Source organism: Crotalus tigris, unplaced genomic scaffold (assembly GCF_016545835.1).
Source record: "Crotalus tigris isolate CLP2741 ecotype Arizona unplaced genomic scaffold, ASM1654583v1 scf7180000020588.15403103151:6194809, whole genome shotgun sequence".
In the NCBI taxonomy this organism is placed as follows: domain Eukaryota; kingdom Metazoa; phylum Chordata; class Lepidosauria; order Squamata; family Viperidae; genus Crotalus; species Crotalus tigris.
The window spans coordinates 989,138-1,016,987 of record NW_024098092.1 but is presented as its reverse complement, the minus strand read 5'-3'; the positions used below and the strand labels follow the sequence as shown (position 1 = coordinate 1,016,987).

Here is a 27,850-nt window from a genome sequence, read left to right as displayed (position 1 = left end):
GGAAGGAAGGAAGGAAGGAAGGAAGGAAGGAAGGAAGGAAGGAAGGAAGGAAGGAAAAGGAAGGAAAGGAAAGGAAGACCAATAGCAATAGCACTCAGACTTATATACCACTTCACAGTGCTTTACAGCCCTCTCTGAGTGATTTACAATGTCAGCCTATTCCCCCCCTCCTCCTGCCCCCCCAACAATCTGGGTCCTCATTTTACCAACCTCAGAAGGATGGGAGGCTGAGTCCACTTTGAGTTGGTCAGGATTGAACTGCCTGCAAATGCTGCATTCTACCCATGCGCCCCCATGGCTCTTGCATAATGAATTACGAGATGCCACGTCCAGCCCAAAGCCACTCGCTAGCTTTAGTTGAGGATCGGGGAAAGACAGAAGCCCCAATCGTTGCTATTTTAAATTGCTTTTCCAAGGGAGGGGGAAAGGAATTTGCAGATCCGCCTTTGACCTGCCCATCAGCCCAGAGCGACTCTTTCCTTTCCTTTCCCGCAGGCTTACGGTAGAGATCTGATGGAGGCCCAGGAGTGGTGCCGTAAATATATGAAGTCGGGAAATGTCAAGGATCTCACCCAGGCTTGGGATCTGTACTACCACGTCTTCCGCCGCATTTCTAAGCAGCTGCCTCAGGTCTGGGGGGAGAGAGGATCCTTACACCCCGTGCTGGTCAGAGTATATAGCTAGCTTAGGAATTAAGAACTGTTCCCTTAAGGCAGTGGTTCTCAACCTGTGGGTTGGGACCCCATTTGGGGTCAAACGACCATTTCACGGGGGTCGCCAAACAACACAGTCCGCCATTTTTCCCCCCTTTTCCTTAGCTGTGCTGCTCCCTTTTATTTGATTGGCTTTTGAAAGCCAATAGAATAGACTCTCTTGAATAGAGTCTAATTCCATTGGCTTTCCAAAGCCAATAGGAATTGTCCAGGCTGTCTCTGCCCTGCTGAGCCCGCCAAAAGTCCCCTTCTGCAAACGGTGCTGCACCAGTTGAGTAGTCCTCGACTTACGACCGGTTGAGTAGTCCTCATCTTACAACCGGTTGAGGGTCGCAGCATTAAAAAGGTTGAGAACCACTGCCTTAAGGGATAGTGTTATGGTTCCAGCTAATGAAACACTTCAAAGAACTTCCAGGCATTTATTTTCCTAAAAGTCTTTTATTGTTGCAAAATGTCGGGCAATTTAACTGAGCAGTTAAATTATCAGCATGTTCCCTCCCTAAATTAGCCCTCATATCTCACACTATCCAATTAGTGTGAAGGTCAAAGGTTTCCTTCCTCTTTCTTTCCCCGGGCTTTACCCCCATCCCCCTTCTGCTCTGTATTAACCCCATAAATACCAGACAGTTCTGCATATTGTCAAAAGCAAGAATATACAATATGTGCAACGTTAACAGATAGCCTTCTGGGTAATGTAGTTTAAGTTACCTGGTCATATCTGTGTTAGGAATGGCCACTGGGAGGGACTTCTGTTTTATTACGGGATATCCTGGTTACGTGCCGGTCAGCGAGCTCTCTGTGAAGTCCAGCCACGAGGATTGTTAGCTCCATTTGTGTTTTCTTTTCCCAACCATCTTTTGGAACCTGTCCTAAGCGGCTTTCTTTGCTTGCTCCCCCCCCCCACGTCTTCCCAACAGCTGACTTCCTTGGAACTCCAGTACGTTTCTCCCAAACTCTTGATGTGCCGCGATTTGGAACTGGCCGTCCCGGGAACGTACGACCCGAATCAGCAGATCATCCGCATTCAGTCCATCGCGCCCTCCCTGCAAGTGATCACTTCCAAGCAGAGGCCGAGGAAGTTGACCTTAATGGGTGAGAAAATTTGGCTCTGGCGAAGAAAGACCCCTTGGGTTTTCCACTGAGGCCACCGACTCTCCTTGGGTTCCAGAGGTGTCAGTGGCCGGTTCTCTCTTGCGGAATGGCGTCCAGTTAAAAAAGACACCGCATCGGATAAGATAGGGGAAGCAAATACAGTTCTTTCTTTTTCTTTCTTTCTTTCTTTCTTTCTTTCTTTCTTTCTTTCTTTCTTTCTTTCTTTCTTTCTCTTTCTTTCTTTCTTTCTTTCTTTCTTTTTCTTCCTTCCTTCTTTTCTCTCTCTCTCTCCCTCCCTTCTCTTTTTCTTTTTCTTTCTTTCTTCCCTTCCTCTTCTTTTCCTTCCTTCCTTCCTTCCTTCCTTCCTTCCTTCCTTCCTTCCTTCCTTCCTTCCTTCCATTCTTGCTTCTTTTCCTCCCTCCCTCACCGCATCGGGAGAGCGAGCCGGTGCCGTGGTCCCTTGGTCAGCCACGTCCCCATCCGTGTACTTCTTGGGATGCAGAACAAAATGGATTTCTTGTGGCTGTCCGCTTCATGAGCCAGATCCTTTAAGGCAGTGGTGGCGAACCTATGGCACGCGTGCCAGAGGCGGCACTCAGAGCCCTTTCTGTTGGCACATGTGCCACCACCACCAGCAGGTCCATCAGGCCGCCACCACCACCCGGAGCAGGAGCCCCGCCCAGCACAAAGGAGGCAAAGCGGCCGACTAGCAAGCTGGAGTAGAGGTGGTGGAGCAGAGGTCACCAACCATTGTCAATTGGCGGACTGAAAGAAAAGGGAGGGGGAGCTATTTTACATGTGCGCGTGAGCGTACGGGGCCGCAAGTATGCAAATGAAGTGGGGCTAGTGCCTGCGTGATACTAACCTTGCCCCATTCTTGCTTGGTGCAGCGCCTTGTATCTGCACCTCGTGGCGCGGCGGTGGCCGTTTTTGTGCCCCTGGTTTTTGCGTGCCCCCCTGAGGGCACCACAGTGCTGATGGGCCCCTGGCACTTTGCGATAAATAAGTGGGTTTTGGGTTGCGGTTTGGGCACTCGGTCTCTAAAAGGTTCGCCATCACTGCTTTAAGGAGTCCAGTAATCAAATGCTAAAATCCAGGCTAAGAAAGTAGAAGTCTCAAATTGACCATTGAAGAAGCTTGGGAAAGATCAGCAAATATTTGGCCTACAGAATTCTGTTTTTGCTCTGGTATATTTTGCCCTGTTCCTTCTCAGCTTAGCAAGGGCGGTGTGTGTGCTTATTATTCGACTGTGGGAACTTAAATCAAAACAACGTAATAACTGCATCTTCTAATTTGCCTCGAATACAAGCCCTTTCTTGGCTCCACACCGTTTCCCACACCTGAAGAGATCTCTTGTCCCTTCCACAGGGAGCAACGGGCACGAGTTCGTGTTTCTTCTGAAAGGGCACGAGGACCTTCGCCAGGATGAGCGAGTGATGCAGCTCTTCGGCCTCGTGAACACGCTCCTCGCCAACGACCCCACGTCTCTCCGTAAAAACCTCAGGTGCCTCCTCTACCTTCATCCCAGCCAGCATAAGTGGCTTGTTAGAAAAGATGGGTGGCGTGGTCTCCTTTGACACAAAGGGGAGAAATTAGAAAGGCATCACTTTGGAGGAAGCTCTAGTGATGATGTCAGGGAGAGGAGAGACCTTTGGTGGAGTTGCCGTAACTTTACTAGATGCCTTCTTGAATAGAAAATAGAGTAGAGTAGAGTAGAAAGAGATAAGAAAGGCTGAGTGGCAAAGAATGGAGGCCTTTGAACTCTGGTGCTGGAGAAGACTCCTGCGAGTCCCCCGGACTGCAAGGCAATCAAACCGGTCAGTCCTGGAAAAGATCAACCCTGACTGCTCTTTAGAAGGCCAGATCCTGAAGTGGAAACTCAAGGACTTTGGCCACCTAATGAGAAGGGAGGACTCACTGGAGAAGAGCCTAATGCTGGGAAAGATGGAGGGCAAGAGAAGAAGGGGACGATAGAGAAGGAGGTGGCTGGATGGAATCCCTGAAGCAGCAGGTGTGAGCTTCAATGGACTCCAGAAGATAGTAGAGGACAGGAAGGCCTGGAGGAACATTATCCATGGGGTCATAATGGGTCAGACACGACTTTGCAATTAACAACAACAACAGAGTAGAGTAGAATAGAATATAGAAAATAGAATAGAATATGTAGAATAGAATATAGAATATAGAATAGAAAATAGAGTAGAATAGAATAGAATATAGAATAGAATATAGAATAGAATAGAATAGAATAGAATAGAATAGAATAGAATAGAATAGAATAGAATAGAATAGAATATCTTTATGGTCATTGTGTATCTCACAACAAAATTAAGTGCTGTCCACAGTGCACATCACACACAAGTAAAAACTTAACATCATATACATGCATCCTTCCCTTTCTATTCACAGTTGCTCTGCCCCTAACATTGCACTTCAGTGTTGCACTATACAGTAGTATTTAATACGGTTACAGCTCTGGGATAAAAACTATTTTTCAATGTATTTGTCTTTTGTTTTTATTATCCTGTACCGTCTGCTAGACGATAATAGTTCAAAAAAAGAATGTCCAGGATGTTTAAGAATGTTTTGAATGCTGCCGATAGTTTTGTAATCCCGTTTTTAAGGAGGGGAGGAAGTAGCACGGAGGTGCCAAAGCCAGCAGGGGCCTTGTGTGGTGCTCAATTGGCCATGATTACAGGCTGCTTCGGCTAAGCCAGGGGTAGGCCACCTGGGCTCTTTTATGACTCGTGGACTTCAACTCCCAGAATTCCTGAGCCAGCCATGCTGAGGGGAAAGGGAGAGGTTTCCAAGCTGAGCCGTGCTGGCTCAGGAATTCTGGGAGTTGAAGTCCATCAGTCATAAAAGAGCCAAGGTTAAGGACCCCTGATATAGGGCAGGGGAACCTTGGCCCTGTTATGACTGGTGGACTTCAACCCCCAGAATTCCTGAGCCAGCCATGCTGAGGGGAAAGGGAGAGGTTTCCAAGCTGAGCCGTGCTGGCTCAGGAATTCTGGGAGTTGAAGTCCACCAGTCCTAAAAGAACCCAGGTGGCCTACCCCTGAGCTAAGCCAACAGATTGCGTGAAGTCCTTATGAGACCATGTCCTTCAGCCTCCACCTGTCTGTGACCCTCGTTTTTAATCCCATTTGTCTGTGAGCACACAGTCCAGCCTTTTCTCCTTCTTCCTCCTCCTCCAGCATCCAGCGCTATGCGGTGATCCCTCTTTCCACCAACTCCGGGCTTATAGGCTGGGTGCCTCACTGCGACACTCTGCACGCGCTCATTCGAGACTATCGCGAGAAGAAGAAGATCCTCCTCAACATTGAGCACCGCATCATGTTGAGGGTGAGCTCCTGGCACCTGCGCCATCTTTAGGAGTTTCGCAACTCTCTTACCCTGCCCCTGAATCTCGGGTTAAGGAAACACGGCTTGATGTAGCCATACGCAGTTCGTTTTGCTCTCTGGAGCAGCGGCCACACACTCAGTAACAGAAAGGTCGCTGCATTTCTTCCCTACCTGCTCAATCTTTTTCCTTGTCTCTGAAAAGAATATTTTTTTTTAAATAATTTTTTATTTTTCCAAGCTCTCCCCCATACATATACCGTAATATTTATCAGATGTGTAACATACATTCTTTTTACATTCAACAGTGTTTCCCAAACTTGACAATTTTAAGGCATGAGGACTTCAACTCCCAGAATTCCACAGCCAGCAACGCTGGCTGTGGAATTCTGGGAGTTGAAGTCCACATGCCTTAAAATTGTCAAGTTTGGGAAACACTGATATATAAGATACTTTTAATAAAATGAAATAAATACACGCACGTGACTTTTGGTGTTGCTCGCCCATTTCCCCTTTCACTGTATCCGCACTCCTTCTTCTCTACCTTCTTTCTCCCTCTCTTCTCTTCCCTACTTCCCTCTTCCTCTCCTCTCCACCACTCTCCTCCCCTTTCTCCCCACTTCTCCTCCAACCTTCCTACTTCCTTCTCCCCTCCTTCACTCTTTTCTCTCTCCTCTCCTTTCTTCCCTCTCATCCCTCTGTCTCTGAAAAGAATATTAATGGCTCATGGATGTTGTTAATCTAATTATTCGTAGATGGCTCCCGATTACGATCATCTGACTCTGATGCAAAAGGTGGAAGTGTTTGAACATGCGGTCAACAATACAGCTGGGGATGACCTGGCCAAGCTTCTGTGGCTCAAGAGCCCCAGTTCAGAGGTACGGTCAAGGCACCATTCCTGGTCCTTTTTGTCAACCCTACTTGACTTCTAGTCAAGATTAGAGCAGAACTTGGATAAATTGTCACGTGGATAAAACGCTCCACTCCGTGGTTACTTCCCATTTTCAAATATCTGTGTTAAGAGCTGAAACGGCTGCTGTTCCACATTCTTTTCTAGGAAGGAAGGAAGGAAGGGAGGGAGGGAGGGAGGGAGGGAGGGAGGAAGGAAGGGGAAGGAAGGAAAGAGAAAGAAAGAAAAAAGGAAGAAGGAAGAAGGAAGGAAAAGAAGAAAGAGAAAGATAGAGGAAAGAAAGAAAAGGAAAGAAAAGGGAGGAAGGAAGGAAAGAAAGAGAGAGAGAAAAAAAGAAAGGAAAGAAAGAAGGAAAGGAAGGAAGGAAGAAAAAGAAAGAAAAAAGAAAGAAAAAGAAAGAAAAAGAAAGAGAAAGAAAGAAAGAAAGAAAGATAGTCCCAATTGGGCATAAATCACCCACTTTTTGATTTACTGTTTTCTCCGTAGGTGTGGTTTGACCGAAGAACAAATTACACCCGCTCATTAGCTGTGATGTCAATGGTTGGCTACATTTTGGGTCTCGGCGACAGGCAAGTGAAACTAAACTTATTTCCCTAAAGAATAAAAAAGCTGTTCACAATCCCTTCCCTGTTCACAGACACCAGCTGTTAATAAATCGTCATTAATAGCAGTAAGCTAAGCCAATTAGCTGAATTGTACGCAGTGCCCATAGACAAATACGACCTAATGTTTGGAAAGACGAGGGAATTGAAGAACTGAGCCGAGAAGAATTAACGCTTTATTTACTCGTTTGGGAGTGGGGTGTTAAGTATAGGATGTGCTATTCTGAGTTCCTGCCACAAATTGTCCAGTAAATAGGGTGGTTCCTTTAAACAGGCATCCCTCCAACCTTATGCTGGACCGGCTGAGTGGCAAAATCCTGCACATCGACTTTGGAGATTGCTTTGAGGTAAGCTGGTGGGATTTGCGTTTTAGAAAATGAAGCACTCGGTGGACATTAAGACAAAGACAAAGAAAAATCAGTCCTTATTTCATATCCACTCAGGGCTGAAGCAACAAGAAACACAGACAGACCTGATCTCTCTCTCTCTCTCTCTCTCTCTCTCTCACTCTCTCTCTCCCTCTCTCCCTCTCTCCCTCTCCCTCTCTCTCTCTCTCTCTCCCTCTCTCTCTCTCTCTCTCTCTCTCTCCCTCTCTCTCTCTCTCTCTCTTTCTTTTAATATTAACTTAAACGTGGATCCTTCAGGGTTTTTCTGTTGCGGGAAAGCAGGAGCTGAATCCAAAGAGGAATGAAGATCAGGAAAGACATTGAATAGAAAATCAGGCAGAACAGAATAACAGCATGACAGAGTTGGAAGGGGCCTTGGAGGTCATCTAGTCCAACCCCCTGCTCAGGCAGGAAGCCCCATACCATTTCAGACAAATGGCTGTCCAGTCTCTTCTTAAAAACCTCCAGTGTTGAAGCATTCACCGCTTCTGGAGGCAGGTTGTTCCACTGATTAATTGTTCTAACTGTCAGGAAGTTTCTCCTTAGTTCTAGGTAGCTTCTCTCCTTGATTAATTTCCATCCATTCTTCTCTTGCCTTCAGGGGCTTTGGAGAATAGCTTGACCCCCTCTTCTTTGGGGCAAGCCCTGAGATATTGGAACACGGCTATCATGTCACCCCTAAAGTAAACATGCCCAATTCTAACAACCGCTCTGGCATCATTTTGCTCCTCACTATCATGGTCCTGAATCAGTTTGGGCAACTTAAAACATCAAGAACCTTGAACCACAGTCTGGAATACCTTTCAGCACTCACCATTCCCTATTTTGGAAACCTCTTTTTCATTTCTTTGCCTTCCCTTTGCCTGGGTTTTTAGGTGGCAATGACCAGAGAGAAATTCCCAGAGAAGATCCCATTCAGGCTAACTCGGATGTTGACCAACGCCATGGAGGTAAGCCAGATCCTGCAAAGTTCGAACCGTTCCCTAGAACAGAACCTGGGTCTGTTTTGACTTTTTTTCCCTTCTTTCCACCTCACGTCCTTCCCTTCCTTGACCGCTGCTCCCCGTGAACTGAGACGGCATCTACGAAGCCATCCTATCCTAAAAAAAATATTTTTGGAACTGGAGGTTCCAATTGTGCTCCATCCTCCCCTGTTTTTATCTATCTATCTATCTATCTATCTATCTATCTATCTATCTATCTATCTATCTATCTATCTATCTATCTATTTATCTATCTATCTCTACCTACCTACCTACCTACCTACCTACCTATCTCTATCTATCTATCTATCTATCTATCTATACCTACCTACCTACCTACCTATCTGTATCTATCTATCTATCTATCTATCTATCTATCTATCTATCTATCTATCTATCTATCTATCTATCTATCTACCTACCTACCTACCTACCTACCTACCTACCTACCTACCTGTATCTATTTATCTACCTACCTACCTACCTACCTATCTCTATCTATCTATCTATCTATCTATCTGTATCTATCTATCTATCTATCTATCTACCTACCTACCTACCTACCTACCTACCTACCTACCTATCTGTATCTATCTATCTATCTACCTACCTACCTACCTACCTATCTGTATCTATCTATCTATCTATCTATCTATCTATCTATCTATCTATCTATCTATCTATCTATCTATCTATCTATCTATCTACCTACGTATCTACCTGACCTACCTTTGGATCAGACCCCTTTGCTGAACTTTCCCACCCTGTCCTTCCCTCCCACTTAGGTCACTGGCTTGGATGGGAACTATCGCATCACCTGCCACACTGTGATGGAAGTCTTACGCGAGCACAAAGACAGCGTCATGGCGGTATTGGAAGCCTTCGTATACGATCCCCTGCTCAACTGGAGGCTGATGGACAGTACGTTGGCCTGAAACGGAAAGACTGTGCCTGGAGGATACCCCCCCCCCCTCTCCCAGGCAGAACCCCCCCCCAAATCAGCCTAAAATACCGATTAGCCTAAAAATCAAGAGTCTGGCTGCAAGTGACCTGACTCGCCCATTTTTTAAAAAAGCTTTTGGGAGTTGCAACTCCCTTCAATCAACCAGAGTAGAGCTGGAAGGGACCTTGGAGGTCTTCTAGTCCAGCCCCCTGCTCAAGCAGGAGACCCTGTAGGCTGTCCAGTCTCTTCTTAAAAATCTCCAGCGACGACGAAGCCCCTACAACTTCCGAAGGCTAGCTGTGGGGGCTTCGGCACCTGGGAACTCTAGCTTAGGAAAGCTTCTGCCTTCAAATCAATTCTGTAAATCGGGAAAGGGGTGACCTGATTGGCTAGAACTTACAGGGCCCTCCTCTTCCAGTGTCTGTTTACGTAAAAAAAAAAAAAAGATATCTGGGTTGTTGTTTAGTTGACGTCGTGTATTTGGATAAAAGAAACAAAAGCTTCTTAGGGTTTACCTAAATGCCCCTCCAGAACTAGTTGGCTCCTACAATAAGCGACGTTGTTTTTACGCGCTCCTGTCGTGGGGGGTGGGAGGGACCTGGAAAGACCCACTCTCTTTCTTTGCAGCAAACACCAAAGGTACGAAACGATCTCGGACCCGCACGGATTCGTACTCTGCTTGTCAGTCAGTCGGTGAGCACGGACCAAAGCGCCCTCTGTTTTTCCTCTACGTTGCTTCCCCCGTTGAATGGGAACAATACTCAAGTACCTCTCCTTTCCCTTTGCAAAGCGTTTGACCCCTTGGCATTTGACCTTTCCCTCTCCGTTGAAGGGGTTTGGGAGGGCACTTGGAGCCCCATGGAGGCTTTCTCCGCTGCAGACGGAGCAGGTGGCTAGAACAGATTTTGTTGTTTCCCCCTAAATACCCTCTCTCTTTTACCATCTTGGAACACACTGATTAGCACTTACATTTTTCTCTCTTTCCCCCAAGCAGCCTATGTCTCTTTGGCTGCTGGAATCCGTCTTAACGTAGCACAAGAAAAATCAGGAGCAGAATATTAACTGTTTTATCTAACAGCTTCCCTCCTTTTTCAAAGAAATGCTGGACAGCGTGGAACTGGGTGAAACGGCCCACAAGAAAGCTGGAACAACAGTGCCTGAGTCCATCCATTCCTTCAGTAAGTTTAGAAAGAGCTGGTCTTTTCCGGTTAAGACTCCAGACATTTTTTTTTTAAAAAATAGCTTCTAAAATCGACGCTCGGTTTCAAAATGTACGACACGAAGCAACTTACAATAATAAGATGAATGATCACACTTTATAAAGTTGATCTGCATTGTGCTCGTCCAGTATATAGCTAGCTTAGGAAACTGTGTGTAGAGCAAGTAGCATTTTAAGGGTTAAAGTGCCGCCCCTTAAGGGTGGCATTCTGGGAAATGTAGTTTAGTTGTTACATGGCTATATCTGTGTTCGAATTGGCCACTGGGAGGGTCTTGTGTCTTTATTATGGGACTTCCTGTTATGTGCCAAGACTCTAAAATTTCTTTGTCTAAGTTCAACCAGCAACATGTAAGCTTTGTGAAGATGGAGAATTATTCTCTTTTTACCTGCGTAAATGGACAGAATATGAATCATGTGACAACTAAACTACATTTCCCAGAATGCCGCCCTTAAGGGGCAGCACTTTAACTCTTAAAATGCTACTTGCTCTACACACAGTTTCCTAAGCTAGCTATATACTGGACCAGCACATGCATTAAGGACCATCACGAAGTTTCATGGTTGCAGATTCCTCACTGTATCTTTCATGTACAAGTGTCTTATTCTGCCCTCAATTTACTGTTGCAGTTCCTTTGAGTAAACTAACGTTAAAAGAAAAAAAAAAACAATTTGTTATAGTCACAATCACCAAACCCTCTTGATCCACTTTGGCCTACAATTCAAAAGCTTCGGGGTTTCTTCCCCCCCCCCCCAAAAAAACCTTATCTTTTAAAGAAAATTCTCTGGTTCCTCTTTGCTTTGTTAATATACAAGGTTGGGATGTTCAGAACTGGACCAAGGAGCCTTGTTACGCATAGGATCATTTCCCCTTTGCATCAGAATCCAGAAAACTGGCTTTTAAGAATTCTAGCCACGATGCAAATAGGTAACTCGGGATCTTCCAATTTAACTATGGCTCACTTTTTTCTTTTTAATATGTGTTTCACTTTGAGAGCGGGTAACTAAATTTCATTTTTGATGTGTGCTGTTGTGCCCATAGTAAAAAAATGACAATAAAGGTTATCTTATCTTATCATCTTATCTTATCTTATCTTATCTTATCTTATCTAGTCGGGGACGGCCTTGTGAAACCAGAAGCCCTAAATAAGAAAGCTATTCAAATTATCAACAGAGTCCGGGATAAACTCACAGGTAAGTAAATTGCGCATCGCCTTGTAGACGATCCTGTCGCAAAGAATTTGCAACCTTTAGCTGTCATCCAGGGGGGCAATAGTGGAAAGGGGGGGGAGGAGCAGACGAGTCAAAAATAGTTGCACTTAGATCAGAGGTCCCCAACCCTTTGGGGCACCGGGAACCGGCTCCGTGGAGAGATATTTTTCCACGGACCGGAGGGTGCGTGGTTTTGTGTGCTGCCTGCATCCCACGGATGGGGCTTTGCTTGTTTGTGCGGACCGGATGCTGGCGTGCCGCGGCCCAGTGCCGGTCCACAGACTGAGGGTTGGGGACCCCTGACTTAGATGATGTGAGATCAGAACAGAAAATGAGAGAGTCAACCAAGACTTGATGGCAAAGAGCGAGTTTTGGAAGGTGTGAAAAAATCCCCCATCCAGAACAGGAAGACCCCTTTGATGGAATAGTTGACTACCAGTTTGTGTTGTTGCTTCCATTCAACCCCACTGCCTGTCTGGCCGAGAAAGGCCCATGTTCTCTAATGCTGCCCTTGTTCTCCCCTTGCCAAGGACGAGACTTCTCCCACGACGAAACCCTGGACGTGCCCACCCAGGTGGAGCTGCTCATCAAGCAGGCCACCTCCCACGAGAACCTTTGCCAGTGCTACATCGGATGGTGAGTGTGTGGGGAGCTTTCCCGCTGAGCTTTGGGAAGGACCCATGGCTTGCCCATTGAGAGAATTGAGTTCTGGATAGTGTAGGATCTCCTTAGAAGACTTTTCCAACTCTTGTTACTCTGTTACTCTGTTCTTCTAATCAGGTTCCAGCTTGATGGGTTACGTGAAGTTAGTTACCTGGCCTTTCGCCTTCTTGCCTTATGCTGAGCCTGTCGGGGCCAAGAGCATTGCTAAATTAATTTAAAGGGTCCTACGTGTGTCGAGCACGGAAATGCAGAGGCCGATTTGCAGTCGTAGCCAGGAGTCCTGTTCATTTCTTGAAACATAAATTGGAACCCAATGTTGTAATGAAACGTTCCAAAAAACTTCCAGGCATTTATTTTCCTAAAAGTCTTTTATTGTTACAAAATGTCGGCACAGGCACAACGGAGGGATGCTAGGATCTAAATTCTCTTCCTCTCAGCAGTTAAATTATCAGCATGTTCCCTCCCTAAATTAGCCCTCATATATCACATTATCCAATTAGCGTGAAGATCAAACGTTTTCTTCCTCTTTCTTTCCCAGGCTTTACCCCCAGCGCCCCTTCTGCTCTTTATTAACCCCATATTTACCAGACAATTCTGCATATTGCAGTGGTTCTCAACCTGTGGGTCGGGACCCCATTTGAGGTCGAACGACCATTTCACGGGGGTCGCCAAACAATGCAGTCTGCCATTTTTTTCCCCCTTTTCCTTAGCTGTGCTACTCCCTTTTATTCTACTGGCTTTTGAAAGCCAATAGAATAGACTCTCTTGAATAGAGTCTAATTCTATTGGCTTTCGAAAGCCAATAGGAATTGTCCAGGCTGTCTCTGCCCTGCTGAGCCCGCCAAAAGTCCCCTTCTGCAAACGGTGCTGCACCAGTTGAGTAGTCCTCGACTTAAAGACCGGTTGAGTAGTCCTCGACTTACGACCGGTTGGGGGGGGTCGCGGCATTAAAAAGGTTGAGAACCACTGGCATATTGTCAAAAGCAAGAATATACAATATTTGCAGCGTTGACACCCAACTTAAGGAAGGCCTTTCTGGATCTTTCCCAAAAGACTTTTCTGCCCCTCTAACAGTGTCAGCCAGATAGGAACGGAAAAGCTGCCGGCAGGTCTCAGGAGCCACAGCAGCCCCCGGTTCATCTGTAAAATATAGGTTGGTGACCTGGGGTGGAATGACGGTCCCTAAATGTCACCGATGAATGAAAAAGATAGGACCGGCCTTGCTGCAGAAGGCTTGATCCTGCGTCCCTGTTGAAGCCATCTCTCCGTCATTGGCATGTCGTAACAAATCCCAGGGTTCATTACCAGCTGCATAAGGGAAGATAGTTTACTTCTTTTTCACGGTTGGAGATCCAAAAGAATTGTTGAGTGCCAACAAAAAAACCTTGGAATTTTAAAATGTTCTTTTTCTCCTCTCATATAATCTTCCTTCCTTCCTTCCTTCCTTCCTTCCTTCCTTCATTCCTTCCTTTCCTTCCTTCCTTCCTTCTGTCATGGCTGCATCTCTCCTATCCAAGCTGACAGTGGGATAGTTTTCCTTCCTTCCTTCCTTCCTTCCTTCCTTCCTTCCTTCCTTCCTTCCTTCCTTCCTTCCTTCCTTCCTCTTCCCATTCTTCCTTCCTATTCTCATCTCCTCCCTCCCTTCCTTCCTTCCTATTCCCATCTCCTTCCTTCCTTCCTTTACCTGCTTACTTACTTGCTTCCCATTCCCATCCTTCCTTTCCTTCCTTCCTTCCTTCCTTCCTTCCTTCCTTCCTTCCTTCCTTCCTTCCTTCCCCTTCCCATTCTTCCTATTCCCATCTCCTCCCTCCCTCCCTTCCTTCCTATTCCCATCTTCTTCCTTCCTTCCCTTCCTTCCTTCCTTCCTTCCTTCCTTCCTTCCTTCCTTCCTTCCTTCCTTCCTGTTCTCATTCCCATTCCTCCCTCTTGCCTTCCTTCCCATTCCCATCTCCTTCCTTCCTTCCTTCCTTCCTTCCTTCCTTCCTTCCTTCCTTCCTTCCTTCCTTCCCTCCCCTTTCCCACGTATGCCATACTTTTCTCACAAATCCCCAAGGAAAGCTCAGCTGGACTTCAAAAGTAAAGGAACTGTGTAGGAACTCCCAGCCAAATTGTTTCACTGCTTGATGACGGGTCTCTTCTCCTCCAGGTGCCCTTTCTGGTAACAGAAGACTTGTGCCCAACCCTTTTCCTGGCTCCCTCTCTAGGCTCTGAAATACCTCCCCGGGGATCTTTCCCAGAAGTGATGGGGAGTAAAGATGGACTCCAGCTTGAGGGTGGAGGGAAAAGCTTTTCTGAAACTTTGGGAGCTGTGGAGGAGGGGGGGGGGAAGGAAGGCTCCCTTTACAAGACACGTCCTCCAAGACAAGGCCAGGTAATGTCAAGCCATTTCCGGACCCCAGATCGCCTTGCTTTAGGTGTGGGGAAAATGCAGAATGCCTACGAATCAGCCATTACTTCCCCTGACTGGCCAAAACTTAGGCCAGCCAGACTGCAGTTGAAATTTGTAAAGCCACATTTGGAGCATGTTTTGAAGATTGCATGGAGTGGCGATGGTTGTAGCAGCGATGAGCCGGTAGGAACAGGAGCCTTGTGGAAGATTTTATTATCCGGGCTGTTGTCATAACAGCCCGGAAACTGAAGGGACAATAAAAGCACTAACATTGAATGTTACAACATTTGCAAGGATGGAAGAAGAAATCATAATCTCATTTCAGAGGGAAAAGGGAATTCAGCCTCTGGTAGAATATCCCCCCCGTTCCCTCACTCTCTTTCCTTGCGTTCTGATTCCGTGTGCACTTGAGGGAGACCCCCCCAAAAATAGCCGCTGAGATGTTCAAAAGCTTCGGAGGGCAAAGGGTTTTCCCAACGAAGGACATACCAAGCAAACGGCACAAATCATTTTTGTGTTTCGATGCCTCGTGGTAGCCTAATTTTTTTCTTTTTTTGGGGTGACCAATAAAGTCCATCATGTTGTACGGTCTGGATTCTGAATGTGCTTTCTTTAAAAAAAAATGCTCTGTTTTAGGAGGAATGACAAGCAGATAAATTATCTCCTGCCCACTTTGCCCTGTGTTCAGTACCGCTGCTTCACTTTAACTTCTGGGGAGAGAAAAAGGTGGCAAGGACACACCTGTGCTTTTGTGTCTGCCCTCTCGGGTGCAACCTAAGAGAAGAGCAGAGAACGTTTGAACCTGGGTCAGCAGCGGACACTCAAGCTTCTCTTGGATACAGACCAATGGATGAGATTCCCCCGACAGGGACACTCACTGTAGTGACAGTGTCTAATGTCTCGGCCGTGTCTGTTGTGCATGGCCTTGTCTAGGGAGAACGGTCCGACGGTGACGCTCGTTTTGGTAATCCTCATTCTTTTCGATTTGCCCCTCTCTTTGGCCATCCTCAAGCACTTCATGAGCTTGGTGCCGCAACTCGATTGCTGCCAGTTGAAATGCTGGCCTTGGTGCTGAAAGAAGATGTGACGGATTCCAGGAGGGACGTTATGAAAAGCGTGCGAGACCTGCCAAATAGAGAGAGAGAAGAAAAAGAAAGAGAAAGAGAGAGAAAGAAAGAAAGAAAGAGAGAAAAGAGAAAAATATATAGAGAGAAAAATAGAAAGAGAGAGGAGAGAAAAAGAAAGAAAAAAAAGAAAAAGAGGAGAGAAAAAATAGAGAAAGAGAGAGAGAGAGAGATTGCCAACATGAGTTGGCTTTGAGACCAACCTCAGCTCTGGGTGGAAAAGAGGGCAGCCATCCCTGGAGGTCCCCTTCTCTTACCTGACGCCATTCACCATCGTACTCCGAGTCGTATTTGTATTTGTTCTTCGAGTGATACTCTCGAATGACCTGGAAATCCTCGGACAGCAGCTTCACACAAAACGTGTAGTGGTTGTTGAAGCTGCTGTAAAACCTGTTGGGAAAGCAAAGAGAAAAGATTTGAACCCAGCACCTCCTTGCCCCAGGATGGCCAGGAGCAGCAGCTCGGAGACTGAACAATACAATGGACAGGAGCTCCGGTGCCAATTCTGACTAGCGTTCCTGGTCTCCAACCTCGGCCATTTGACTTGGTTCTGAAATAGCAATAGCCCTTAGACTTATATACCGCTTCGAAGTGCTTCACAGCCCTCTCTAAGCAGTTTACAGAGTCAGCCTGTTGCTCCCCAACAATCTGGGATCCTCATTTTACCGACCTCGGAAGGATGGAAGGCTGAGTTCAATCCTGAGCTGGTTAGGATCGAACTCCAGACGGTGGGTGAGGATCAAATTGCTGGCAGTCGGCAGAATTAGCCTGCAATACTGCATTCGAACCACTGGGCCACACCAGGGCTCTTAGACTGCCCCAAAGACACAAATTCCTACAGGAAGAATTAAGAACCCTTCCCGGTCAAGATGACTCTCCACCTCCTGACAGCCAGTTGTTTGTCTTCTAGTGCAGCCTCAGCTGAACTTCCAAAGTCCTGCCGTCTTGGGCTGTTGTGATGGGAAGGGCATTCTGCTGCATCTAGCTGGGAATCCCATCGTTGGAGAAATCCCAGACTTGGCGTCAACGAAGCCTGACCCACTACAGCGATCACATGCATAGTGTTTGTGGTTGACTTCAATATATGAATCTTTAAACACTCCCAGATCCCTTAGAGCAGCGATGGTGAACCTTTTAGAGACCGAGTGCCCAAACTGCAACCCAACCCAACCCACTTAGGTATCATCGGGTGCCGGATGTGGCCCATTCGGTGGGCATGGCTGCAGTAGTAACAGCAGACTGGGTGGGACTAAAAAGTTCAATCAATCAATTCCAACTTGGCAAGATCTTTTTTTTTTCCTGCGAGAAGTTGAAATTGACTGATTGAAACTTTTTTTTTTTTTTTTTTGCACACGGCGGCAGAGGCCTAAAGCAAAAAGGTCTTATAAAACCCAGCTGAAGGCCTAGGACTGGGGCGATGCCACGCATGCCCACAGAGAGGGCTCTGCGTGCTACCTGTGGCATGCATGCCATGGGTTCGCCACCACGGCCTTAGAGATTCAAGGAACCCTGCACCTTAAACCCATATTTTTATAGTTCAGTGGTTCTCAACCTGTGGATCGGGACCCCATTTGGGGTCGAACGACGATTTCATGGGGGTTGCCAAACAACATAGTCCACCATTTTTTCCCCCTTTTCCTTAGCTGTGCTACTCCCTTTTATTCTATTGGCTTTGGAAAGCCAATAGAATAGACTCTCTTGAATAGAGTCTAATTCTATTGGCTTTCCAAAGCCAATGGGAATTGTCCAGGCTGTCTCTGCCCTGCTGAGCCCGCCAAAAGTCCCCTTCTGCAAATGGTGCTGCACCAGTTGAGTAATCCTCGACTTACGACCGGTTGAGTAGTCCTCAATTTACGACCGGTTGGGGGTCGCGGCATTAAAAAGGTTGAGAACCACTGCTCTAGTTGCATATGTTCCCTGCCCCCTTACACCAGGAGCTGACGTTCTGGCCCTTACCAATCCTTCACCACAATGGTGGGTCTCCCGTTATCCATCAGCTGATCCCAGTAACCTTCATCCTTCAGAGTGATGAGCTGAGACTTTGTGCAGAGCCTATCGCAGAAATTAACAACAATTCAGAAAGATACTCCTGCATTTCCGGAAGTTGGAGAATTTTGCCAGTTAATAGCTTGGCAGGAAAGCGGGGGTCTAACTGAGCGAGACGGGCTTTTTTAAGTTCCTAAGCACTGAACAGGAGTAAAAGACAGGAAGTATTTTTCAGCCATGGCGTTAAATGAACTGAACAAATCAGGAGAAAGTAGACCAGCCATTTGGGAGCCCCCCGGTTGGACAGAGCAGAATTCACCCTGCCTGATTTAAATCTTAATGGGAGCATCCTTCTTTAATGGCAGCGTTATTCTGTTGAATAATCTTAAAATCAAAAGTCTGGTTAGATGGAAGAAACTCCTATAAAGCGAAACTCCCCTTTGCATCACTTGGAGAGAAGGAAGTCTATTGCCTGCCAAATGCCACAACACCAGAAATTCCCACAGGAAGAACTTAAGATCCCTTCCCAGTCAATGAAAGGTCAGAATAAACGTAATTATAATCCTCACCCGTTATACGCAGCAAAACATTTTTCAACGTCTTGATAGGGTATGTATTCATCTTTTATATAAATATTCCTCTGAAGAAAGTCCCAGGCCTGGATCCTTGCCAAATCCTTCTCAAAGACATCTTTAACTTTCCACTGCCCACTTGAAGGCGTGGCCGTATCCCAAAAGTCCAGTCCTTCTGTGAAAAAGCCACAGGGAGTCAAAGGAGAATCATCGCTCCTGTCCCCCCATTTGCACATTGATTTCTCTTTTAAGTCTTGACGCCGCTGCTTCGTGGAACGAGCTGTAGGTTATTTGAATTTCAGCTCGGACGTCGAGGTTGAGCTTACAAAGCACACGATCTGTAATTCACCCCTTCCGCTAAATCGGATCCAAACGGGGAAGTGTGAGGTGCGTGCACGGTCAAACGGTAAAGCAGTTGGGCGGCTCTTGTCCAGAATTCCCGGACGGAATGAATATCGCCTTTATTTACGTAATTCATATCGGTCCCCAGAGAGGGAGAAGAACCCGGTCAGAATGTAAAAGCGCTATCCCCAATGGTTAAAAAGATCTATAATTATTATTAGCGCCGCCACTGCTTTTGTTTAAAACTGGTTTTTTTTCTCCCCAACCCTACGTTGACCCTAGAGCAGACATGTCAAACACAAGGCCCGGGGGCCGGATGCAGCCCGCGAAGTGGTTTCATGTGGCCCGCGAAGCCATCCTGGAAACAGTGAGGGAACGGCCCCCGCTGCCTTGGCCCTGGCCCAGGCCGGCCGGGAGCCCATGTACAATTTTGTGGTGGCCATCTGTGCTGAAATGCATTCAGTCTTAGCTCCCCAAGGCTGTCTGGAAACAGACACCTCCCCTGCCCACCCCCTGGGTGCATGCTGGGGAGGTGTCACCCTTTGTGAGGAATGAAGAAATGGACCATGCCTTGGCGCTTGCCCTGGTCCCACCCCCTTCTGCCAGAGACCCTCAGATCTGTCCCACTCCTGCCCAGGCCCCCACAGGCACCTTTGACGCAAACGATGTAGCGCTGGCCATGCCCACCCAGTAGGCCACACCCACTCCATCCACGCCCACCCAGTAGGCCGCCCCCCCCACCCCGCCCCAAGGGCAACCACAATGCTGATGCGGCCCTCAATGAAATTGAGTTTGACACCCCTGCCCTAGAGCCTTCGTGCCCACTCTACTGCCAAGCTGTAGAAAGAGATAGGAAAAAAAAATATGAAGGAAAGAGACTCTCTATGGAGATTCTCACTCAACCAGATCATGACTGTGTCCCAAAAACACCTTTTTTCAAGAGGCACCTGGAGTTTTTTGTTTTTCCTTGAAGACGTTTCGCTTCTCATCCCAGAAGCTTCTTCAGCTCAGTCCGGATGGTGAGGAATGGAAGGACTTATACTCCTTGCAGACAGCTGGTCATTTGCATCCTTTGAGAGAGCCGTTGAGGCCACTGTGTCCTCAGGGTCACCTGAGTGATGCAAATGGGAGGGGGGCCTGAAAGGACCGTGCTGAAAGGACCGTGCTGTAGACTGGAGATAGATGATGTCGTCTCCCTCCCCCTCTGTCGAGAGAGGACTGTTCATCAGTTCCAAGAAGGCTCCACGCCCATTTGCACTACATCGGACACAGACAAGCCTCCAAGTGGCCTCAACGACGCTCCAAAACAGTGCAAATGACCAGCTGACTGCAAGGAATATCAGTCTTTCCATTTCCCCTCCATCCAGTCAGAGCTGAGGAAGCTGCTTGGGTGAGAAGCGAAACGTCTTCAAAGAAGAACAAGGAGTCCAGTTGCCTCTTGGGAAAAAAGCACCTTTGGGAGAAGAAAAGAGAGTTCCTCAGACTTTTCAGCCACCCAGGGTGGCCTTTGGCCTTCTGCTAGACCAGATACCTCACAGCCCTTGGTCTTCGGAAGCCATCTCAGTCCCCCAGTGTGACCTTCGCTACCCGCTCCCCAGCTGAAGAGGGGACTCACCATCACCACAAGGGTTCTTGATGAGGTTCTTCTCCATGTGGCAGAAAATGTAGAAGGTCTTTGGCATCCTCAGTGCGGCATCGTCCTGTTGATACTTGCGCTTCCAGAGGAAAGGGCTGTCCACCACATCTCGCCACCGCGAGCACACCGGGCGGCAGTTCTGGATCAGCTCGTTGATGGGGAGCAGGCAGAAGATCGCCAGCAGGATGTCATCGGGCAGCTCTTGAGCGCCTGCCATGGTTTGGCCAAGGAGGACTGGAGAGGGATGGACGCAGGAGGGGAGGAAACACCCAAACGGGCCACGCCTAGGTGTGATAAACAATCCCAAGCAGGCAGATGTTCTTGCAGCTCCTTTTCAGCCCTATCAACAGTCGTCCCTCCATCCTCACCCCCCCCCTTTTCCTTCAGCCTCCCCCTAAGTGATGTCTCTGGGCAGAAGGGGAGAGGGGCTTTTGCTTGGACTCCACCCCTGAAGATCCAAGTCCTGGATGAAGAAGGGCCTCCCTTCTCGCTTGCCTGGCGGGGTGGGTGGATGGGGGGAGTCCAGCTCTCAGCTGGGAAGGTCTCTGGGCTTTTACCTGGCTAGGCAAGGAAGGAAGTCGCCCGTCTGGCTCCCAATCAGCAACAACCAGTTGCAACTAAAAGTCAACTTTGCAAAGATGTGGTGGAGGAAGCGGAAGGCGTTTCCGGCTTTGCTGTTTTAAGAGGCTGGCTGGGTGGGATGGAGTTGGGGGGGGTGATAGCAGTGGGGGCGTGGGCATGTCTGCTGCTCCCTCGGTGACGCATGCCCGTCTTCCATCCTGGCCCAAAAGCTTCCCGGATGCTGTGGAAATTTACCAGGCAGCGAACCGCCTCCCGACGGGGCACCATTCCAGACCTTTAACGTAGGTCTCCGCTTGTGAGCCGAGTCAGATGTTAAAAGTGGAAAGCCTACATTAGTGAAATGGATGGATGGATGGATGGAGGATGCCTAGGGACGCTTCCTTCTCCCCCTGCCTCTTGACCCCCTCTTCTAGCCGTGGTGGGGATGGGAATTGGGCAAGGGAGGCTGGGAAATAGTTCAACACTCCCCCCCCACACACACAAACAGACACACACAAACACACCCCTCCCAAGCTTTGTCCTAACCAGTCCTGCAGCTGTGAAAACAGTCATAAAAAAAAGAGCTTTGCTGTGCAGCATGCATGGAGAGGGATTCAGCAGCTGGACCAGGGGTCTTCAAACTTGGCCCTTTGATGACTTGTGGACTTCAACTCCCAGAATTGCGTTGGAAGTCCACAAGTCATCAAAGGGCCAAGTTTGAAGACCCCTGAGCTGGACGTAACTCCTCCATTCCACATCTGTATGATCATCTGATATGAGCTGCCCCCCCCCTCCAGTCAATTTGGGAAAGCAGGATAGCAAAGCTTGCAGTACAAACATTCACTGTTGGTGTAAATGGGGGGGGGGAGTCTCCACACTTGGCCCTTTGATGACTTGTGGACTTCAACTCCCTGGCTCATTTGCATAGAATGACTGGCATGTTGCTTGCTATCACATGGACCTTTGAGGCCGCCGGTTTGTTTGGTTCCTGGATGCTGACGCACTCTGGAGAGCAAGCTGTGATGGACTTTGGATTTATTGTGTGTTTTGAAACCCGATAGGGACTGCTCTGGTTTTGCAAGGAAGTTAGGAAAGGCTGCACAGCTGCAACGTGGGAACGAGCTTCTAAGCAGCAGCTTAGGAAGACAGACCCTCTGCTTTAAAGTTTGAAGATGCTTCAGCCAACTTTCTCCGGGCATTAAAACTTGGTTTGCACACCAGCGTCCTTTCAAACATACGCAGAAAATAAAGCTGGGCTTGCTTGCTAGCAATTAAAATTTAGATCCTGTTCGTTGCATCGCTTTCAGCCCTTAGAGGACGCCCATACAGTACGGGGAGTCCTCACCTTACGACAACTGAGTCCAAACGTTCTGTTGCTAAGCGAGCTTCGCCCCATTTTACAATTTTTTCTTGCCAGAGCTGCGAAGTGAAATCACCACAGTTAATAAGTTAATCTGCCTTCCCCGTTGATTTTGCTTGTCAGATTGCCAAAAAGGGGATCACATGACTTGGGGACCCAGCAACGGTCGTTAAGTAGGAATCAGTTACTAAGCACCCGAATTTTGATCACGTAATCATGGGGATGCTACAAAAGTCGCCAGGAAAAATGGTCATAAATCACTTTTTTCAGTTGTGACTTTCAAGCGGTCACTAAATGAACATGAGGACTAACAGTACTACAGTCTACCTCTGAAGATTAGACAGTAGGCTAAAGTTCATGAGGTCTAGCAGAAAAATGATTTCCATCTTAGAGAAAGGCATCTAAAATTACTTCCTTCTGCGGCCGTTGCTTGAGTCAACTTTAACCGTTTCCTCTTTCGATAAAAGCTTCAAAGTGCAAACTTGGTGCTTCGGTCAGGGCAGCTAATGCACAGAAATAAACAGTAGTTCTCATACAGAGTTCCTGATTTATCCAAATATTGTTATTTTTTTTGTCTAGACATCCATTCTAAGGAGTTTTTTTTCTCCTTTAATTCGATACCCATTTTCACAGAATTCAAAGGCGGCATTCAAAAGCAGCCCAGAACAGTTTAAAAAAAAAAAAAAATCCCAAGTGACTTTTAATTTTTACAAAATAATTCAAAAGCATCAGATGACAGTAAAAGACACGAGACATATACAAAGTGTTTTCAAGTGCGGGAAACTGAGAATTGGCAGACATTCGTGGCAAGGGGGAATTCCAAAGAAAATATGGCTTCTTTCCACATTTTTTTAAACATCGCGTTTAACTACATCCTTTACCCCACCAAAAAGGACCAGCCTTCCATTAGGCTGTTCAGACTAAAAATAAGAGTTTTAGGCCTTTGACAGTTTGGCCTGGAGCTTCAGAGGGCTTGCTTTAAATACATTTCAGACCAAAACCGCCTCTGAATTTGCCCCAAAAGAAACAGTATGGGAAGAAAGCAAAGGATAAATAGTGAACATGGATAATTAGCAAGTCAGAATCAAGGCATTTAACGAAAAAAATCAAACTTTCCTTGTTGCCTGCGTGTATTCTAGCTTCATATTTGTTCTCCCATCGTTGCTTGTGAAGCCCGCGTTCAGGTCACCGAATGAGTGTATGCAAAAGAGCATTTTTGTACTGTCTCACCTGACCTTTACAGGAAACTTAACGTGGAAATTGCCTCCATAATTTGTTCAGCTTGCTCTTCCCCGTGATCTGGAAATATTGCCATTGTTCCGTAGAATGATCAGCAGCGTCCATGGTTTTTGTGTGCAAGTGTAACATACACAGCTTTGGAGAATACTTAAAGCAGAGAAAATTCCTTCCCTTCTAAACTGATATCAAAGCGTAAAAGTGCCAAATCAAGAGCCTTGGGCTAGCCTTGCCCATCATACTAAATCAACGACAACGCTGCTGTTGGTGACTTTCACTTCGGACCGCCAGCCCACTCTGTGTTCAAAATCGACATAGCGCACTCCAGGCGGGTAATTTTCAAAGATGTACGAAACCTACAGAGGAGAGAAATAAAGGAGGAGTTGTTAGGTCTGGAGAAGAGGGGAATAGGAGGATGGGAGGGGGAAAAATTGCTGTAAAATGCAAATCTACATTTTGTTTCCAGGGATTTACTTTTAATAGCTAGATCAGGGGTCTGCAGACGAAGACCCCTGAGCTAGAGGTCATCTAGCCCAACCCCCTGTTCAAGCAGGGGAGTCGATACCAGGGGTCTTCAAACTTGACCCTTTGATGACTAGTGGACTTCCAACTCCCCGAATTCCTCAGCCAGCGTGCACACTGATTAAGGAATTCTGGGAGTTGAAGTCCACCAGTCATCAAAGGGCCAAGTTTGAAGACCCCTGAGTTAGAACATAGTTGGAAGGGACACCTTTGGAGGTCATCTAGCCCAACCCCCTGCTCAAGCGGGAGAATCTATACCAGGGGTGCCTGGCTGAGGAATTCTGGGAGTTGAAGTCCATCAGTCATAAAAGGGCCAAGTTTGAAGACCCCTGAGGTAGAACATAAAAAATTGGAACGGACACCTTGGAGGTCATCTAGCCCAACCCCCTGCTCAAGCAGGAGAATCTATACCAGGGGTGCCTGGTTGAGGAATTCTGGGAGTTGAAGTCCACCCCTGGTCTATACCAGGGATGTCCGTATTTTATTTTACCTCCCGCCATTCTTCCACAGTGGGCACCTGTTCTCGGACTTCAAACATCTTGCAGCAATCCTGGAGGACTTGGTCATCACAAGAGAGCAGCTTCACCGTCAACTGATAGTGGGAATTGTCAACATTAAAATACCTTTTTTTTTTACAGAGGAGAAAAACAGGACAGAAGACAACAAGCATCAGCCACCTGCACTCAAAAGGCCATGTTGTGCCTGAAATAATGTAGAGCGTATTGAATGAGGCAAAATAAAAAAACAACTCTTTGGACAGCCTAATGTTGGAAGAAAAAATATATATATCTCCCTCTAGCCACAACTTACCTCCTCTAAAACAGGAGTCTCCAACCTTGGCTACTTTAAGACTCGTGGACTTCAACTCCCAGAATTCCCCAGCCAGCCAGCCACGTCCACAGGTCTTTAAAGTGGCCCACGCTGGAGAGCCCGCTTCGAAAACGATAAGATAGAAAATCTCATTTAACCAGCTATCCTTGCTCTCTGAGCTTTGGGCAAGAAGAACCCAGCCTCTCCCCGAGCCTATTTGGCACACAATAAGGACTAGAAACTTAACTACTTCTTCTTGAGCAAAATACAACCTTTGGGGAAGCAGAGTTGTCAAGAGAACATTTGGTGCATTTTGAAGAAAGAGAATCCCTTTCGTCATCGTACAATTTGCGCCCGCTCCTTTTATTTTTTTAAAAAAAATAATTTTATTTCTGCAATCTACTCACCAATCCTTCACTATGATGTTGGGCTTCATTTCGTCCATCATCCAGTTCGGGATTCCTTTGTCCTTCAAAGTGATCCGTTGTCTCTTCTTCACAAAAAACCTAAACAGAGATAAAAAGGCCGAAAGGCCATCCTCGTGGGGGGGGGGAAGGCCCTGGAGCCGGAGAGGGTCAGCAGCTAGACGCTCCTGAGCTAAATCCACCCTCTGCAGACATACACAACCTCGGACTCTTTGCACAAACCTGGCTTGGACTTGGAGGGGGGGGTGGAAATCGCCCCTTAACCAAAACTGGGGACCGGGCAAAGCCTCCCAATTCCGGGGACAAAGGCCCGGATGAGCCCCCGACTCTGTAACCCAGTTTAAAATACCTCAGACCACGATCCTGGTGCCAGGTTGGGACGAAGCAAGTCCAGACCGTATCCGGGAGAGGAGATTTTTTTTTCTTTTTAAATATCTTGAGAAAATGCCTCTTGAATCCTCGCGGGACATCCTCGGCCATCCAGTCGGCCATCCAGTCGGCGGGACGCAGTTCCCAATATCTCAGCCCCGCTGCAGGAAAAGAAAAGAAAAAAAAAGACGAGATCGTCAAGTGTTGAAAATTGGCCCACCCGGTTTTGCCACCAGTTCTCGCCTGCGTCTCTCCTTCCCCTCTGACGGCTTCGTAGACCAGTGGTTCTCAACCTTTTTAATGCCGTGACCCCCAACTGGTCGTAAGTTGAGGACTAAACCAGTCATAAGTAGAGGACTAAACCGGTCGTAAGTCAAGGACTACCCAACCGGTTGTAAGTCGAGGACTTTCCCTGCCCAGGAGCACTGCACATGCGTGGTGTCGCCCCATGCACCGGCCGAGGCGTAGCTGGCAAGCGGCAGAGACGGAGCAGGCCGACCACCGGCTGGGCCACCAGCTGTCCCAGCCCAAGGGAGATAAGGCACCCAGTGGAAAAGGGGAGGAAAAAATGGCGGACAGCCTTGCTTGGCGACCCCCGTGAAATGGTCGATCGACCCCAAATGGGGTCGCGACCCATGGGTTGAGAACCGCTGTCGTAGACTGTCAAGGAAAGAAGCCGAGGTGGCGCAGCAGTTAGAGTGCAGTACTGCAGGCCACTTTAGCTGACTGTGTTCAGCAGGTCAGCGGTTCAAATCTCACCGGCTCAAGGTTGACTCAGCCTTCCATCCTTCCGGGGTAGGTAAAATGAGGACCTAGATTGTTGGGGGCAATGTAAATATATATATACATTGCTTACTGGTGTACACCACTTAGAGAGTGCTTGCACTTAAAGCGGTATATAAAATAAAAGAAAAATAAATAAAGAATGGCATCCTTGAAGCAACTCCCTGCATGCAGAAAGCTAGCTGCTCAGGGGCAAGTATTCCACCCTCACTCATCGTCTTGCATAAAAGCAGAGCGGGTTCCCTGTTCCTAAAGGGGCGCGTGTCAGTTTAACTGCATGGATGTTTCGGGGGGGGCTGGCTCCGGGAACCGTCACCCAGCTCCAAAGGGCCCTTCCGCGGGGACAAACCTCTTCCGCAAACGTTCCTCAGGAGATTCCTCTTGCTCAGGCTGAAGAAAAACACCCTCCAGTCCAGAAGGCTGCCCTCCAGCTGCTCCAGGGGGAAGCCGAGCCGCTCGCATTTCCGCTTCCAGACCACGGGAAGATCCACTAGGTACCGCCACCGTTTGCAGACCAGCCGGCAGTGGTGGATCAGGTCCCGCTTGGGCACCCAGGAGAGCACGTCCAGCAAGATGTCCTCCGGCAGCTCCTGCAGGGTCAGCTCCTTCCCTTCCGGAGAACTAAGGGTTCCACAAACATCATGAGGACTAGTGCCCTCAGCTCCCGAGGACACAGAAGGCTGTTACCGGGAAAAGTGGGCAAAAAGCCGTCTCTGGCTCCTAAAGCTACACGGCACAGGCAAGCAGGTGACTCTGAACATGCTCAGAGACGCCGTTGGTCCTTGCGAGGAACTTTGGGAAATAGGGCCATCTGGCCTGGCTGCCTCGCCCCCCCATCCTGCAGGCTTGGAAGGAGCCCTGATTTTTTTTTTTAAAAAAAATTATTTTTCCAAACTCTCCCCCATACATATACCGTAATATTTATCAGATGTGTAACACATTCTTTTTACATTCATATATAAGATACTTTTAATAAAATGAAATAAATACACGCACGTGACTTTTGGTGTTGCTCGCCCATTTCCCCTTTCACCGTATCCGCACTCCTTCTTCTCTCCCTTCTTTCTCCCTTTCTTCTCTTCCCTACTTCCCTCTTCTTCCTCTCCTCTTTCCTTCCTTCTCCTCTTCTCCTCCAACCTTCCTACTTCCTTCTCCCCTCCTTTACTCTTTTCTCTCTCCTTTCTTCCCTCTCATCCCTCTTCAGATACAATTCAGGGGTAACGTCCGAGCAACTGGAAGGAGCCCTGACTGCTTGCATGACTTGCTCATGTGTTGCAAAGGGGTGGGGGGGGAGGCAAGCGCAAACAGACCCCCGGGGCTGCTCCGCTTGGCCTCCTTTCCTTTCCTGCTGGGCTGCTCCCCTCCCTTCCCGCCCGCTGCTCCCTAACTTCGGGGTTCACCTGGTCCGGGAAGGCGGCGGGCGACGACGGCGGGGGCAGCAGCAGCAGCAGGAGGCGGGGGTGCCCAGGGGGGACATGGGTCGCTCCCGGCTGCGGCGGTCGGTCAAGGAAATGGGTAGCTTCGCCGTAATGCCAGGCAGCCCAGCTGATCTCGGGGGGCGTGGCCGGTGGGGGCGTGGCCAGAGGAGGGGCGGGGTATCGCCTTCTGGGCAGGCAGGAGGGCAGGTCCCATTGCTGCGCAGGGAAGAATGGGGAGGGGGGGAGGGCTTGGAG

The 27,850-nt window shown here is 47.9% G+C and overlaps 2 protein-coding genes across 4 annotated transcripts in view; one reads left to right on the top strand and one right to left on the bottom strand.

Moving 5' to 3' along the window:
- The window catches only part of MTOR (mechanistic target of rapamycin kinase), a 64,910-nt gene extending 49,873 nt beyond the window's left edge, over nt 1–15,037 (top strand). For all 3 annotated transcript variants that reach the window (XM_039367370.1, XM_039367368.1, XM_039367369.1), the window contains 14 exons: nt 496–630; nt 1,631–1,805; nt 3,174–3,309; nt 5,003–5,150; nt 5,903–6,025; nt 6,544–6,626; nt 6,934–7,006; nt 7,921–7,995; nt 8,814–8,949; nt 9,599–9,664; nt 10,069–10,149; nt 11,301–11,381; nt 11,930–12,035; nt 14,209–15,037. In XM_039367370.1, the coding sequence (XP_039223304.1) occupies nt 496–630; nt 1,631–1,805; nt 3,174–3,309; nt 5,003–5,150; nt 5,903–6,025; nt 6,544–6,626; nt 6,934–7,006; nt 7,921–7,995; nt 8,814–8,949; nt 9,599–9,664; nt 10,069–10,149; nt 11,301–11,381; nt 11,930–12,035; nt 14,209–14,224 (1,434 nt within the window). In that variant the 3' untranslated portion in view covers nt 14,225–15,037. The remainder of the gene's footprint in view (nt 1–495; nt 631–1,630; nt 1,806–3,173; nt 3,310–5,002; nt 5,151–5,902; nt 6,026–6,543; nt 6,627–6,933; nt 7,007–7,920; nt 7,996–8,813; nt 8,950–9,598; nt 9,665–10,068; nt 10,150–11,300; nt 11,382–11,929; nt 12,036–14,208) is intronic.
- A 151-nt stretch (nt 15,038–15,188) lies between these two features.
- On the bottom strand, nt 15,189–27,732 carry LOC120319065. Its single transcript, XM_039367389.1, has 11 exons — nt 27,578–27,732; nt 26,527–26,798; nt 25,375–25,555; nt 25,008–25,106; nt 24,308–24,413; nt 23,511–23,624; nt 20,091–20,442; nt 18,131–18,308; nt 17,532–17,627; nt 15,632–15,965; nt 15,189–15,576 (listed from the first exon to the last, which is right to left on the bottom strand). Exons 1-11 carry the CDS (start codon nt 27,652–27,654, stop codon nt 15,259–15,261), a joined length of 2,127 nt encoding a protein of 708 aa, XP_039223323.1. The 5' UTR covers nt 27,655–27,732; the 3' UTR covers nt 15,189–15,258.
- Nucleotides 27,733–27,850: the final 118 nt, after the last annotated feature.

Bases quoted from the DNA above. Each gene is read 5' to 3' on its own strand.
- LOC120319065 (XM_039367389.1), bottom strand. From the start codon at position 27,654: ATGTCCCCCCTGGGCACCCCCGCCTCCTGCTGCTGCTGCTGCCCCCGC. The intron at 23,625-24,307 runs GTGCCCACTGTG...TCTCCTCTGTAG, and splicing joins TGTTTGAAGTCCGAGAACAG to GTTTCGTACATCTTTGAAAA. The intron at 15,966-17,531 runs GTAAGGGCCAGA...CTTTCCCAACAG, and splicing joins ACCATTGTGGTGAAGGATTG to GTTTTACAGCAGCTTCAACA.